Source organism: Podarcis vaucheri, assembly GCF_965113315.1.
Source record: "Podarcis vaucheri genome assembly, chromosome: 2".
NCBI lineage: Eukaryota > Metazoa > Chordata > Lepidosauria > Squamata > Lacertidae > Podarcis > Podarcis vaucheri.
Window position 1 is genome coordinate 116,507,319 of NC_138760.1, and position 17,058 is coordinate 116,524,376.

Sequence of the window (17,058 nt, forward strand, 5' to 3'; positions counted from 1 at the left end):
CTTAGTTGGTCTCTACTCTAAAGTGCTACTGGACAATTTTTTTATTTATCTCAACTGCGCCAGATCAACACGGCTACCTACCTGAATCTGGGATCATTAAAGTTTCTAACCGGTAAGAAGCCTCCGTTTCCTTTGTTCTGCTTATCTCTGCCAAAGCAGGGAGGAAGCTGATTCCCTGAAGCCTGACAACTCCTATGGCGGGAGCATAGCACCACTGCAAGTACCAGTGCCAGCTAAAAGCACCAGTTCATCCCAGTGACAGTCCAGAATGAATTCATAAGCTGGGATGGCTTCTGTAATTCCAGGCATGCCCCATTAAAACAGGGATGGTTGGAGAGTATGCAGAAGTGTGCATAAGCAAACTTTTTTTTTTTAAAAAAAGGAAACATAAGCATGTGGGCCTCTGAACTTGCTCCCAGTATAGATTGAGACCCCACTCCTTTATTCCAAACAATACCAATAATTAAAGGAGTGACAATATTTAAAGAATGGCAAAGAATAATATCAAGATACGTCTCGCAGGGCAAGAAGCCAAGAATAAATTTTAAGATATTAACAGATGCAAAAGATAGAGGAGGCTTCGCCCTGCCAGATTTAAAGTTATATTATGAGGCAGCATGCCTTTGCTGGGTGAAAGAATGGATAAAGTTAGAAAATACAGAATTGTTGGATTTAGAAGGTTATGATAATAGATTCGGATGGCACGCATATTTATGGTAAAAAAAAAAGAGTGCATAAAGGTTTCGAAAACCACACCTTTAGAGGTCCACTCATTGAAGTATGGAATAGGTATAAAAACCTATTAGAGTTTAAAACTCCATATTGGCTGTCGCCATTGGAGGTGATGAGTGTTAAGAAGATCAATATGACAGGGAGATGGATTACATATGAGAATTTGATAGTTAAAGAAGGAAACAAATGGAAATTGAAATCATATGAGGAAGTTAACGAACATGTGAATGATTGGTTGCATTATTTTCAGTTGAATGCGATGTTTAAGAAAGAGTTGTTAGAAAGAGGTTTTCAAGAAGAAAAGTCTAGGTTCCATGAAGAAATTTTGAATAATGATGTAAAATTTTTATCTAAAGTGTATAAATTATTACTTGAGTGGCAAACAAAGGATGAAGATGTTAAATCAGTTATGATTCAATGGGCCAACGATTTTGGTTATAATATACAATTTGAAGATTGGATAAAATTGTGGAAGGAAGGAATGAAATTTACTGCATGTACTGTAATAAACGAAAATGTTATGAAAATGATATAAAGATGGTATGTAACGCTAGTAAAACTTGGTAAGATGTATAAAGTGAGTAATAAGTGTTGGAAATGCCAGGAAAAGGAAGGAACATTTTATCATATGTGGTGGGAATGTAAAAAAAATGAAATGTTTCTGGGAAATGATTTATAATGAGTTGAAGAAAATGTTGAAATATACTTTTGTTAAGAAACCAGAAACATTTCTATTAGGAATATTAAGGAATGAAATTAAGAAGGATGAGAAGTTATTTATGTATGCAATAACAGCAGCTAGAATTTTGGTGGCCCAGAAATGGAAACAGGAAGAAATGCCTACGAGGAAAGAATGGAGAATGAAACTGATGGAATACGCAGAAATGGACAAATTAATGGGGAAAATTCGGAATTGACGAGATCAGAGATTCTCCAAGGACTGGAATAAATTTACAGAATATATCAAATATATATGTGATGAGAAATTAATTAACGTTTGTTTGTTTTCAAGAAGCTCTGTGAAAATAACTGGTAGAAATATTGTTTTAAAGGATATGATAAGATTAAGAGTGTTAAAGTGCAATATAAATTTAAGAAATGTGAGAAATAGTGATAATACGGAAAATTGTCAGACAAGCTGAGGGAAGTCTAAAAGATGTAGATGTTAGAATTTGATGTTAAACTTTGGTGGAATGTATTTCAAAAGTTTAATAATAATAAAAACAAAAGATTGAGACCCGACTCCAATTTCTTGCTGAACCCCACCCTGTGGCAGGGACTGGACAGAGGAGGAATGGTGGCGACGGTTGTGATGTTAACATATGAGAGTGCTGGAGGCGAAATAGTTAAACAGGTTAACCAATCAGGACCCAGGGGGGTGGAGTCAGTGGGACTATAAAACCAGCTCTGGGAGGGGCAAAGGGAGGAGTTCATTGGGAGTTGGGTGGAGTGGGAGTGAATTGGAATAGAGTCTGTGGGTAGGTTGAGTTAGTGTAGAGAAATAAGCTGAGTCAGGAATAGTTAGGGGCTAGGAAGACAAGTAAATATCTGAGAGGTGGTTTAGTGAGTGAGAGCAGGTCACAGAAGTTATAGGTCTGGATAGGCACCCCATGATTGCAATTGACCAATACCGTTTATGAAACCACACGCTTGTTAAACTGCAATAAATAAACAAATATGTTCCAATTTAACCCTGACTGGACTCAGTATTGTCCCAGGTGGGGCCTGGGTGGTGGCAGCGAGAAATAAAGTGGTGGCACAGGGATCAATAGACGGTGAAACGTCCGGGGACCCTGTGTGATCGCCACAACTGTCTCTCCAGCCTGACCCTTCCAGAGGAGAAGAAGAAGACAGTTCAGAATTACAACAGGGGTTTGAGGGAGGTCACAGCTCAGAGGCAGATGAGGGGAAAGCTGGGAAATAATGGGAGAGGAGGGGGAAGAAGACCAGACCCTGCCTCCCAGAACACAGTGGGCCTTGAAAGTAGGAGAGCAAAGAGCTCAAAGGCAAAAAGGCCCTTTCCAGCACCAGTAGCGATGACTCATGAGAAAGTGGGAGGGACGGAGGGAGTGGGGTTTCACTTGGAGCAACACCATTGTTCCAAGAGGCTGCATTTCTAAGCATCTCTGAGTGAATATTGAACAAATAGCATTAGTAAGAACTTTCCTTGTCTTATCCGTTCCTGGCAACCTACCGTAGGGGGTTGGGTCCTTTGACGCCTGCCACCCTGGATGGTATTTTTAAAACTGGGGGTTGAGCCTGAGACTTTCTGCATTTGACACAAGCATGTGCTTCACTACCGAGCTAGAATCCTTCCCCAAACAAGGATATTCTTGGGTACAAATAGGGCCATGTATCTCTAATACAAGGGATGGGGAGCCTATGTCTGGATCTTCAAAGGGCTTAGCTCATGCACCTTTCCTGGGGCACAACCCTCAAGGGTCCAGCTCTGCTCTCTCCTCTGGTGGTTTTACCTTGCTGGGATGTGTCCTTGAACTATCAGAGGACTTCTTGCTTGCCTGCGCAGAGGATGGGTTATGGCAGGCATAGGCAAACTCGGCCCTCCAGATGCTTTGGGACTACAACTCCCATCATCCCTAGCTAACAGGACTAGTGGTCAGGGATGATGGGAATTGTAGTCCCAAAACATCTGGGGGGCCAAATTTGCCTATGCCTGGGTTATGGTGTGGGATGGGTGGCCACAACCACCTTTGCCAGACCCACCACTGGAATGTGGTCCTCAAAACTTGCCCATGAGCAAATGTGGTCCTAGGGCTGGAAAACGTCCCCTACATCTGCTCTTATGTTACCAAAGAGCAAAAGCCAAGCCTTTCTTGTCTTTCTCTTGGTTCCTCTCTGGGCATGACAAAGCAACAGGATGTTGGTATGTGGCTATTAATAAACTTTGTGTGTCTGCAGAAGAAAACGTTCAGTGCAAGTTGTGCCTATGCCCGCAAGAATTTAGGTGTCTTTGCTGGTGCAGAAAAGCCTGTGAATAATTGTGCCTCTCAGCAGACAACCTATGTGATTTCCTCCATTTTTATTGTGGCTTGAACATTTGTGATATTTTGTTGATTGTGCAGGAAATACAATGTTGTCATGGCAGGATTTTGTCTAGATGACGTTTTTGTGTGTGTTAATTATAAAAACAAGTTTCCATTTCAATAAGTGGGCTCAAGGGCTAATAATCACCAAGGTTTCTTAAAATAGCCTCCCAAAAGTGGGTCATTTTTATAGCCTTCTTACTGCTTATTGAGACCCAGAGGGATGAGCTGGTAGCCCTGTGTTAACGCAACTGTGGCTGCCAAGGTACTGACTGCAGCACCAGATACAGACAATGGCTGAGGTGCATGTTATTCAGATAAATGGAAACAGTACATGGTTTCACAGGTTAAGGGTAAGTAGTAAATGTGGTATCCGTCAGATGTTGCTGGGCTCCAACTCCCATCAGACCCCTCCAGCATAGCCAATGTTTTGATATTTTTGTTGTCTTGCTCCATCCAGCAAATGACAATAATCATTTTATCAATACATCCAGAAACTTGCACTCTGCAACTCAGTTTTCTAAAACAGCAACAGCAATGCATGCAGAAAGAAGCAGGGGGGGAATGCATTCTGTTAGGGAAACTATATATGAACATGCATATGTTATTGAAAATATGCAGACACATGTATGACTTCCTCGTGTAGATTTATATATACATATATACAAAATTGCAAACTGATGCAGAAATGGTGAAAACTAAATTTAAGACCAGAAACAAATTGAGGAACTGGGGGAAACAAAACTCAAAGCTTCTTCTGTTTCAAGTAATAACAAAAGGCTTACTTCTGTTGCAAAAAGAAACACAACTTGTGATTAGTTGTGACCTCAAGATACCATGGTCACTCATGAATAAAATCCCATATGTCTTCACAAAATGAACTGAGAGCAGGTCCAGCCCAAGACATTTTGACACCTGAGCTGAACCACAAAATGGTGCCCTTCCTGCTAGGGGAAAAAGGGTGAGCGAAGATCTACATTAGGAATGGAGTAGCATGATATCACAAACCTGAAGACCAGCAGCAGCCAGGATAGCTGCAGTCAGAGGCCACAGCTGGGGAGACAGACTAGATTCTTGATCCTGAATCTGATGCTGGTAATAAAGGGATCCCTGAACCTCAGCCTGGTAGGCAAGAATCCACTGAACCAGTTCCCAGAGTACCAGGGCCTATAGAACCAGACCCAGATCCATCACAGGGAAACCAAAGGCTTTCCACACTAGCTCACCAGCCCAATGGTGCAGGGAACACACCAGATCGGAGGCGAGATGTATCTGTCTTCAGCCTGGTGGGTTGAGCCTTTAAGAGGCTAGTTCACCCAGGGGACAGTTGGAGCCTCAGAGAGGCAGAGGCTGGAAAGCCATCATTGACTTCCTAGCTTGTTGGAGCAATGTACTTGTCCAGAGCTATCCTGCCACCCTAGTGTTGTGACAACTGTGCTACCCTACCCTGCCACCTTGTCTTGCAGGCTGTGAGATACACGATCACTATACATGATCATGTATAGATAAACAGTTAGAAATAAGCTCAGGCCTCCAAGGTGCCTTGTGGAAGACGGGTTAAAACTGGGTGTCTATATATTAGAAAGTCCTGCCACCCAGGGCGGGGTCTGATGGGCTCTATAAAGGACTGCTGCTGCTGCTGCTGCTAGGCAGAGAGGGCTTCATTTTGTTTTGTTTTTGTTTGTTTAAATTGCTGTTATTTTTTTACCTATGTCATTTTAAACTGTGACATTAATGCTGTATTCTTAGTTTCTAGGTTTTGATTTATGTGGAAATTGTTTCCCATTTGGTTGTGTATTTTTTTGATGTGGTTTATTGATTGTTTATGACTTTTGTAATTATGTAAATCTTGTTATGCTATGCACATTGTTTTTTAACTGTGGAAAGGCGGCATACAAATAAAAAATGATGATGATGATGTAGGAACATTTCCCCACTGGCTGTCTATCAACCCCAAACATACCTGACTAATTGCTATACAGTGGATGCTCGGGTTGCGAACGTGATCCATGCGGGAGGCACGTTTGCAATCCACAGCGTTTGCAACCTGCAGCGCCATGTCTGCGCATGCGCGGATTGCCATTCGGTGCTTCTGCGCATGCGCAAAGCGTGGTTTAGCGCTTCTGCCGAAACCCGGAGGTAACCCGTTCCGCTACTTCCGGCTTTCGGTGCATCCGTAACCCAAAAACTCGCAACCTGAAGCATCTGTAACCCGAGGTATGATTGTATAGCTAGGACGGGCAGCTTTCTGGAAATCAGGGAAGACAAAATGTATAATTCCCTCTCCCTCCTGAAACCTTCCCATATAGTGCAGCGAGGATAGGGATCGTTTTTATTTTGTTTTTGTTTTAAAGTCATGGTGTGCATCTCCCAGCCTTAACCCCCATTCCCTCTGGGATGCAATGAATGATTATGGACTCAAACTGCTAAATCTCCTGTCCCCATGTGATTTCCCAACCCTATCCATCCTCCACCTGCAATATTCCTCAGGACCTGGAAGCCAGTAGGCAAAGGTTCCTGTCCAGTGTCAAAGGGAGTCTTGTCACAAGCCTCCGGTGACCTTTTCGGAGAGGAAAACAACCCTGGTTAAAGGCTGCACCCCTAGAACATCTTGCCATTTGAAGAAGCAGGCAAGTAGAACGCTGAGTGTCCTCTGGGCAGTCCCCTTCTTGCACACACACAGCTGTATACGTCCCATTCACCAAGCAACCAACCCTAATTTAATACATTATAAAGACTGTGGTTTCTACGAGACGTTTCTATTCCTCATCTGCCTTCTGCTTACCACTTTGTCGAGCTGTCGCCCTTCCCCTCGGTTTCTGCTTCAAGGCCATAATTCTCTGAAATGGTGCAAGTTAAGTTTCTATTCTCTTCCTAGCTGCCCAGCCTAAATGTATTGTGCAGCAGGTACCTGACCCTGCTAGACCACATCCTTTGCTGATCGTGTTATCTCGAGTGGTCTCATCACACCAGAGCTGCTTGCTTCTCTCATTTTCCAGAGACCAGATCTTTCACTTACCACATAGAACAAAAATGAGAGACACAATCTTGAAACATTCAATTAAGGAAGCAGTTCAATTGTTGGAGGTTTGAGACAGGTATGATTTCAGAATTGGTGGGGTATCGAATTGTATGACCCTCCAGGATGTTGATCAGTGTGGCATTCTTCTGGGCATTCTCAGGTGAGTAAAAGCAAAAGCAGATTGTGCTTTGGAAGTCGGTTCTTTGGGGATAACGCTGGGCAGAAGAGCTGGCATGATGGGCGGTTATTGCTATAAGCATTCTAGAATCATAGAATCATAGAATCATAGAATCATAGAATCATAGTGTTGGAAGAGACCACAAGGGCCATCGAGTCCAACCCCCTGCCAAGCAGGAAACACCATCAGAGCACTCCTGACATATGGTTGTCAAGCCTCTGCTTAAAGACCTCCAAAGTAGGAGACTCCACCACACTCCTTGGCAGCAAATTCCACTGTCAAACAGCTCTTACTGTCAGGAAGTTCTTCCTAATGTTTAGGTGGAATCTTCTTTCTTGTAGTTTGGATCCATTGCTCCGTGTCTGCTTCTCCGGAGCAGCAGAAAACAACCTTTCGCCCTCCTCTATGTGACATCCTTTTATATATTTGAACATGGCTATCATATCACCCCTTAACCTCCTCTTCTCCAGGCTAAACATGCCCAGCTCCCTTAGCCGTTCCTCATAAGGCATCGTTTCCAGGCCTTTGACCATTTTGGTTGCCCTCCTCTGGACACGTTCCAGTTTGTCAGTGTCCTTCTTGAATTGTGGTGCCCAGAACTGGACACAGTACTCCAGGTGTGGTCTGACCAGAGCAGAATACAGTGGCACTATTACTTCCCTTGATCTAGATGCTATACTCCTATTGATGCAGCCCAGAATTGCATTGGCTTTTTTAGCTGCCGCGTCACACTGTTGGCTCATGTCAAGTTTGTGGTCAACCAAGACTCCTAGATCCTTTTCACATGTACTGCTCTCAAGCCAGGTGTCACCCATCTTGTATTTGTGCCTCTCATTTTTTTTTGCCCAAGTGCAATACTTTACATTTCTCCCTGTTAAAATTCATCTTGTTTATTTTTGCCCAGTTCTCTAATCTGTCAAGGTCGTTTTGAAGTGTGATCCTGTCCTCTGGGGTGTTAGCCACCCCTCCCAGTTTGGTGTCATCTGCAAATTTGATCAGGATGCCCTTGAGCAAATTGATTGCACTCTACAAATGTAAAGTATTGCACTCTACAAATGGGATAGTGAGGCTGCTGGGGTGAGCTTCTGAAGGGCAGGCGAACCAAATGAATGGCAGTGAGTTTAGACACTTTGTTCTCCTTTAGAAAACCCAAAGCAGATCACCCCACACCCTGGGTGGAATTCAACATCGCGTTATGTCGAATCTTACATCTGCACAAGAAATTCAGCTTGCCAAACAAAACAATCCCTTTCCCCCTGTGTGCTGTTCTGAGCAGGGGCGTACCTAGGAGTTAGATAGGTTGGTGGCTGCCAAGGGCACAAAAATTGCCCTTAGTTTAGAAAGTCACTGGCGGATCGCGAAAGGCAACGAAAAGGAAAGTCTTTGAGTTTCTGGTCCATGGTCTCTCTCAGCTTTGGAGGCTCCATGCCAAAGAAGCAAGGGGGCCCAGTTATGTCTCTGGTTCTGGGAGTTCTCTTGACCCATCCTAGGCCAAATTTGTGGTATGCACAAGGGGAGGAAGGGAGAAATCTCTCTTGCATAGGTTGAAGCCCTTTTGCAGGGCTTCTGATGACAAGTTTCATTAGATGAATCCTTCCCGCTGAATCAACACATGGACCAAAATACACATACTCTTGAAGTTTTATACTTTTCTCAATTTTGAGTTGGCGTGCCACCAAAAAAAGATTGCAAAATGCATATATTAGTGTGCAAAAATGTTTATATTGGGCTGTTGTGGTTTAGTCATTTAGTCGTGTCGAACTCTTCATGACCCCATGGACCAGAGCACGCTAGGCACTCCTGTCTTCCACTGCCTCCCGCAGTTTGGTCAAACTCATGCTGGTAGCTTCGAGAACACTGTCCAACCATCTCGTCCTCTGTCGTCCCCTTCTCCTTGTGCCCTCCATCTTTCCCAACATCAGGGTCTTTTCAGGGAGTCTTCTCTTCTCATGAGGTGGCCCAAAGTATTGGAGCCTCAGCTTCAGGATCTGTCCTTCCAGTGAGCACTCAGGGCTGATTTCCTTCAGAATGGAGAGGTTTGATCTTCTTGCAGTCCCTTGATCTTCTTGCAGTCCAGTCCCTGATCCATACCAAACAAGCAGATTCACAATACAATTTAAGGTCTTGGAGGGCAAACCTGCCTCTATCTTTTACATCTGTAAGTATTTTATGTTTTATCCTTGGCCTTTTGCCCCCCCCCCCCCGATAAATCTTGAAATTTCTTTCTGCCATTTTTTAAAGCATTCATCTTTCAGGATGACTGGTATTGATTGAAAAGCACTAGATTATCTTATCAGCTACTGGGCAGGGCCCCCTTCTCTGATAGGCTTTTTCTGTACAGATGTTCTAAGAAAAACATGATGATGGCCACCAACATGGGTGACTTTTGAAAGGGATTAGATAAATACGTCGAGGATAAGGTTTTCAATGGGTATTAGCCACACATACCATTTATGTATGGGACGCGGGTGGCGCTGTGGGTTAAACCACAGAGCTTAGGACTTGCCGATCAGAAGGTTGACGGTTCGAATCCCCGCGACAGGGTGGGCTCCCATTGCTCAGTCCTAGCTCCTGCCAACCTAGCAGTTCGAAAGCACGTCAAAGTGCAAGTAGATAAATACGTACCGCTCTGGCGGGAAGGTAAATGGCGTTTCTGTGTGCTGCTCTGGTTCACCAGAAGCGGCTTAGCCATGCTGGCCACATGACCCGGAAGCTGTACACCGGCTCCCTCGGCCAATAAAGCAAGATGAGCGCCACAACCCCAGAGTTGGCTACAACTGGACCTAATGGTCAGGGGTCCCTTTACCTTTACCTTACCATTTATGTATAGCAGACAACACATGCATTTTCCTTCTCTGTTTCTTCCAGGCATGGCATCAGCAGTGCCCATCTCTTCAGCTCACAGTTGGGTCAATGCTACCATCAACCAGACTGTTCAGTTACCCTTCTCCCTTCAGCCCCCCAGTCCTTCCTGGGAATTCCTCCACATCACATGGACTTTTATTGCTGGCAACAGAAATGTCCTTATCCTTGCATACATTGTAGACAATTGCAGTGGAACAGCCCTCAAATGGTGGGGGAAAGAATGTAATACTAACAAACTGGTGGATGAGAAGTATCAGCAGCGGGCAGACGTTCTCAAGAATGGCACGCTAGTGCTTCATCGCGTGGGGCTTCATGATGCGGGGATGTACCGCGCAACAATCAAATCCATGGATTTAAGACTGCATGCAACAGTGAATCTCACCGTGACTGAAGGTAATGGATAGCAATGAGCATAAATAAATATTTAGGTTGCTTCATGCTTGGAATGATTGCCTGCTGTCCTGGTGTAATCTCCAGGGCTTCAATCCTATGCATTTTAACTCCAGTAAATTCAGTGAGGCATAAGGTATGACTGAGAATGCCATTTTCAGTTCTATTTGCAAAGAACTGAAACAAGTCTCCCTTCACAAAATCTATTTTGGTAGTTGTCCAGCAATTATAACCTAAGGTTCAGCATCTGGCACGGACAGTTCCTAGATGCTGAGACACCCTGATCTAGGCCATGCTGCTGCTGCTTCTGCTTCTTCTTCTTCTCTTCTTCTTCTTCCTCCTCCTCCTCCTCCTCCTCCTCCTCCTCCTCCTCCTCCTCCTCCTCCTCCTCCTCCTCTTCCTCCTCCTCCTCTTCCTCCTCCTCCTCTTCCTCCTCCTTTATGGAATTTATATACTGCCCTATACCTTGGGGGGGGGGTCTAAGGGCAGTTCACAGAATAAAATCAGGATAGAAAACCACAAAATACCCAATAAAAATAAAAACAACAACCCAATAACCCCCACTTATTGTTCTTATGTCATTCTCTTTGCAAGATAGCAACAAACCCCACAACACCCTTGCCACACATTTTCTTTTCTTTTCTTTTCTTCTTCTTATTTAGTTTTTCAGATTTTAAAAATTTACAAACAACCAGCACAGAAAGAGAATTCCGAATAATCTCCTGAACTTTCCTCCTCCCCTTTGTGGGTCCTTATATTAACTTTTTCCTCCTGCATCTTATGTATTAATCCAAATCTTTTAAATCTCAATTATACCCCAAATTCAACATTAAACTACAGTTGTTATTCCAATCCTACTAATAATTTTTATTGTTTACAATGGTTCTAAGGCAAATTATATATTTCCCCCATTCTTTGTTAAAAATTTCATCTTCCTGATTTCTTATTCTTCTGGTCACTTTTGCCAATTTGGCATAGTCCATCAACTTAATCTGCCATTCTTCTCTGGTAGGGACTCTGTCTTCTTTTCATCTCTGAGCCCCAGGTTGTTTGTACTGGTCACCATATCACTTTCTCCTTAAAAACAAAACGTAGGGCAGCTGGCTGCACTGTACAACACAGGGCTGGCAAGACCCCATTCAACCATCTTAATTTCCCAGAAGCTTATATTTATATGAAACTTAACATATAGGAAATGTTATTCATCAAGTTGTAGAAGTGTAGAGTTACAAGGGACCTCAAGAGGGATGTCATCACAGGCCATCAGGCAGGAGAGGAACCAACCCCCATAACAGGTTGCTAGGAATGGATAAGATAAGATAAGGAAAAGTCCTAACCACCTGCTATTTATTCAATATTTACAGAGAGAGGGTTGGGAACACAGCCTCTTGGAATAATGGTGTTGCCCCCAAGTAAATCTCCCCTCCCCCTTTTCATTCGTCATCTCTTCTATGGGTGGTGTTGAGCGCCCTTTGCTTCTGAGCCCTTTGCTCTCCCACTTTTAAGGCCCACTGGGTTCTGGGAGATGGTGGGTCTGGAATGCTTCCTAGTGATAACGTGTCAACCAGTTGCTCCGGCCCTGCCTCCTCCTCCTCTCCCATTATTCCCCAGCTTTTCCCCTCATCTGCCTCTGAGCTGTGACCTCCCTCAAACCCCTGGTGTAATTCTGAACTGTCTTCTTCTGCTCTGGAAGAGTCAGGATGGGGAGGTGGTCTCCACTATTCCTCCTCTGCTCAGTACCTGACAAGGGCTTCTGCCATGAACCCTGTAAATATTTAGCAGTACCTCTGGTCCGAAGCCAGAAAAATGACAGATCATCCTAACTATAGCTGAATAAAACAAGCCAGCTTCATACACCATGTCTTGATGTTGGCTTGTTTTTAAGGAGGACGTGATATGTTTCTTGTTTTTCACCTTTTCTGATTCAATATCCCCTTTCTTTCACCTCCACAACTGCCGTAGGAGCAGAGTCATTAACCCAGGAAAAACTCAGATGCAAACGTAAAGGTATACTTGTGAGCCCTCATTGATATCCTGACAATGTACAGTGGAACCTCAGTTCTCGAATGTCTCCATTGATGAACAATTCGGAACCTGAACGCCGAGAACCCCAAAGTAATTGCTTCCATTTTTAAACTCACCTCAGAAGTCAAACAGCTTCCGAGGTGCATTTCTCAATTTTTTCAATGGATTTTGATCCTCGGTTTCCGAATGTTTCGGAAGTCGAATGGTCTTCCGGTACGGAATATGTTCGAAAACCAAGGTTCCACTGTATAATCCTTCTGACTCACCTATAATGATATGATAATCTTTATTGTCATTGGCCCATACAGAACAATGAAATTGAAAAAATCTACATCAGACATTAAAAAACCAACAAGCCTGCTATCCCAGCCTGCTCTAACTTATGGATATTTGTTTTAAACAAATCACATTAACAGTATTTTTCTTTCTTTTATTCTGCTTTATCTTTTTTATGTAATTAAATAAAAGTAAAGGATGGCATTCAGCTCAGTCCTACTCAGAACAGACCCCCTGAAGATGGCTTAACTGAATAACACTCATATTTTTTTAAAAAAACAAAACAAAAACAAAAGCTGTTTGGAGTCACATTCCAGCCAAGCCTAAAGTACCCAAGGTATTTTAAGGAAGACGTGATATGTTTCTTGTTTTTCACCTTTTCTGATTCAATATCCCTTTTTCCTCACCTCCACATTTACTGTAGGAGCAGGATCATTAACCCAGGAAAAACTCAGCACTGAGAATATGGTTCGGATGATTTGGGGTGGCCTCCTCCTCTGCTTCCTTGGGCTCTTGGTAGTAGATGTAAGTGCTGCATTTCTAAAAAAAAATTACTTGGAAAAAGAGCAAAGGGAAATGTTGGGTGTCTTCCTCAGAATAGACCCCCTGAAGAAGGCTTAAATGAATAACACCCATATTTTTTTAAAAAGAAAACAACAACCCAAAAAACAAAAGCTGGTTGGTGTCACATTCTGGCCAAACTAAAGCCCAAGGAGGGAACAGGGCAAGAGCCAGAGAGAGACGTGGCCTGTGGAAGTTCTAGTAAAAGTAAAGGGACCCCTGACCATTAGGTCCAGTTGCGGATGACTCTGGGGTATTGGCCGAGCGAGCCGGCGTACAGCTTCCGGGTCATGTGGCCAGCATGACTAAGCCGCTTCTGGTGAACCAGAGCAGCACACGGAAACGCCATTTACCTTCCCGCCGGAGCCGTACCTATTTATCTACTTGCACTTTGACGTGCTTTCGAACTGCTAGGTTGGCAGGAGCAGGGACTGAACAACGGGAGCTCACCCTGTTACGGGGATTCGAACCACCGACCTTCTGATCGGCAACTCCTAGGCTCTGTGGTTTAACCCACAGCACCACCCGTGTCCCTAGTGGAAGTTCTAGAGGTCAAGAAAGAGAATTCTGGAGTGCCATGTTCTGCTCATACGCCAGGGGTTCCTCACCTGTTCCAAGCCAAGTGGCAAGGGGGAACCTGATTTCTATGTTGTGCTAGCAAACTGTTGCTGCAAAATAATCATTATGGGAACAGGGATCTTTACTGAAGCCTGCACAGCTTGAGGGCCAAACTCCACTCTTTTTATCCTAGCATTTTTGCACAGTGGATGGAAGCATCACTCAGGGAAGGAAGACTGGGCCATCCTGGGAAATCCACTATTGACTGGAGCTGATATGTCATGAATGATCCATCTGCTCATTTCATGAATCAAGGAGAGCAACAGGACACCTATCAAAAATTAGGAACCGTTGTCTACCCCATCTACCCCCATTGCAGGGCTGCAATTTTCAGCCGCTCAAGTATCATGATCTGGAAGTAACCGAATATCTTGAATTGAAACAGCCATACAAATATGACTTCACCCGGCACCGTGAAGCCCTTAAGTTCAGGCAGCAGAGAGAACCAGTGTCTGGACTTCAGCTCTTAGACTCCAACTCCTAGCTGCCCCAGTCAGCTTGGCCAATGGTCAGGTATGAAGGGAGTTGTATTACAGCAAGATAGGCAATATTCACGTGTGCTCAAGTCACAACGAAGAAGTACAATTTCTAGGCACTCTAAAGGTCAGACTGTGCCCAAGAAGAATTGGCCATGGAACAGCCAGAGGGGTGGTAACCCTGGACTTAATCTTAAGTGGTACCCAAGGCCTGGTGTGAGATGTAAATGTTGTCAAACCAATAAGGACTAGTGGGAACTACAACTTCCATCACCCCTAGCTAGCCAGAGCTCAGGGATGATGGGAGTTGTAGTCCAACAAGATATGGGGACCCACAGGTTGAGAACCGCTGTCCTAGGGAGACCAAGCATGCAGGAAGTGACCAGGGGGTAGCCAGCAGAGTGCTTGTGTGCTGTTTCTCCATCTGTTTCCAGGCCTTGCTATTGGCTGTCAAAAAATAGCAGGGGGAGATAGAGAGAAAGAAAGCTAGAGAGAGGGCGAGAAGTAACTTGCCCTCCTCTGAAGTCTTGGAAGGAAACTGACGCAAGGGATTTGAATGCTCAGGCAGCTGGGCTGAAAGTCTGCGCTACAGCCCTGTCCTACCCTCTCATTGGTTTAAAGTCAAGGGTCACCAGCAAAGGGTCTAGAGAATCACACGTCGCCCTCCAAGTTCATTGTCCTCTCAGCTGCCCCATAGGAAAGCATGATGCAAACTTTTGCAAACATGTTTTCTCCTGCCGTACACCTGCACAAACAGCCGCAAAGAGAGCATGAAACTTCGAGGATGTGATTATATCTCCCCTGCAATTATCAAAAACATTGTGATTGATTTGTGTTCTCATAGGGTTTTCCAGAGGTCACTTTTGAGATCAGTAATAATAATAATAATCAGAATCCAGAATCATTGATCATTCTTTTTGCCAAGTACAGAAACAGAGCAACATAAATATATATACTGAGCTATTAAGAAGGAGGGCTGGGAGTTAAACCATCAGAGGTGGTAGGCTAGTCTGAAATTTGTTTCTCTGTTAGCACCAAAGCCAGCCCCGAGCTCCTCCTCTGAGAAGTCAGTTACAGGATGAAGATTTTGTGTATACTTCCTAGCAAATGCTTCTGTCCTTGCTCTGAATATAATAAAATCAGTTGAAGGAAGTTCTCACTTGTTTGTGCCTAAAATGATCCTTCTGTTAGTCTTGCTTCATTTGCCAGTTGAGGTAGCAATGATGGAAGATCTAGATCTGTCAGACCTACGGACATCTTCAAATAATTATTACAGTCCAGGGGATTACATCATTGCTGGAGTTATACCTGTGAGGACCGCTCTGTATCCAAAACACGCTTTCAGGTCTGACCCTGTCGGTGACTTCCTCCCGTAAGTGCTATTTGCTCATAGCTTTCGATTTTTCTCAGCCAATTCTTATCTTTCCTGTATACAGTCTATATACAGAGTGAGCAGCAGATTCTTAAGCTCCATAGTTTAGCAGAATGGTTTGAAATGTGACCGGGACAGTAGGAGGCTCACCTGCAGTTATGAAGGAAATTTGCCCCAAAGTTGTAGGGTCTCTACCCTAGCACTGCTTTACTCCATCAACCTGAGTGGTCTCTTATCACATCTTCTGCATATATCCATTTTAATACACTGTTTAAACTGGTCAACATTCCATTTGTTTTCCATCCAGAGTATTGCAGATGAACTACCAGCATGTTTTGGCCATTTTGCTTGCCATTAATGAGATCAATGAAAATCCCAAGCTCTTACCTAATATCACCTTAGGCTACAATATCTTTGAGAACTGTTTCAGTGTCAGGATAACCTATGAAGCCACAATGGACCTCCTCTCAACTGGGCATTGGATGGTCCCTAATTTCAGGTGTGGACAACATGGAAAGAACCTGGCTGTTATTCAAGGAGGGGACTTCGAAACTTTTTTTCAGATGTCAACCATGCTAGACCTCTTCAAGATGCCCCAGGTATGGAGAACGGGGGGGGGGGAGGGGTGGACGACGACGACAACCTGTCAGAGCAAATCTCAGATCCAACTTTTTAAACTTGAAAGCTTTCTCATAAAATGTGAGGGTGGTATAAAAGCAATATAATATTAAAAAGCAGAACAAAACAATAATGAAAATCACTACTCAGTTTTTAAAAAGTTGTGATAAGCACATGTACTCTTACACTTCACATTCTAAATAAAAAAATTCCTTCCAGTAGCACCTTAAAGACCAACTAAGTTAGTTCTTGGTATGAGCTTTCTTGTGCATGCACACTTCTTCAGATACACACTTCTGCATGCGCACGAAAGCTCATACCAAGAACTAACTTAGTTGGTCTTTAAGGTGCTACTGGAAGGAATTTTTTTATTTTGACTATGGCAGACCAACACGGCTACCTATCTGTAACTTCACATTCTGTGTGATACAGAAAAATAATCTAAATTGTTAAAAATAGAGTAAAAGTAGTTAAGTTTGAAAACGTTTATACACAGTGCAGCTGATACCAACTTGTTGCACCACACAGATGGATGGTTTTTTGCACGCACACACGCACACACACACACACACACACAATTGCCAATGGAGCCAAACATACAGTGAATGAAAATAAATGCCGATGATCCTAAACCCAGTTACCTGGAAGTAAGTCCAAAAAAATTCAGTGGGACTTAGATCTGAGTTTGAGTGGAAGCTATTTTAGGATGGCGATCTCTCTTGTGGGATGGATTGAGTAGGTAGAGGAGGATATATTAATTACAAGTTATCTCTCCTGGCAGCAGTGGGGTTGAAGAGAGTTTTGAAATCCCATCCTTGGCAGCAAAATTAAAAGCATGAGAACTAGGCTATACAACCTTGTTTTGAGCAAGTCCAGCTAAC

At 43.6% G+C, this 17,058-nt stretch overlaps 1 protein-coding gene across 1 annotated transcript; it reads left to right on the plus strand.

Annotated features, from left to right (window-relative positions):
• Positions 1 to 6,695: 6,695 nt before the first annotated feature.
• On the plus strand, positions 6,696 to 14,436 carry LOC309525254 (uncharacterized protein). Its single transcript, XM_082210791.1, has 4 exons — positions 6,696 to 6,958; positions 9,845 to 10,234; positions 12,957 to 13,057; positions 13,845 to 14,436. The coding sequence occupies exons 1-4, from the start codon at positions 6,922 to 6,924 to the stop codon at positions 13,914 to 13,916; spliced, it is 600 nt and encodes a 199-aa protein (XP_082066917.1). The 5' UTR covers positions 6,696 to 6,921; the 3' UTR covers positions 13,917 to 14,436.
• The last annotated feature ends 2,622 nt before the right edge of the window (positions 14,437 to 17,058 follow it).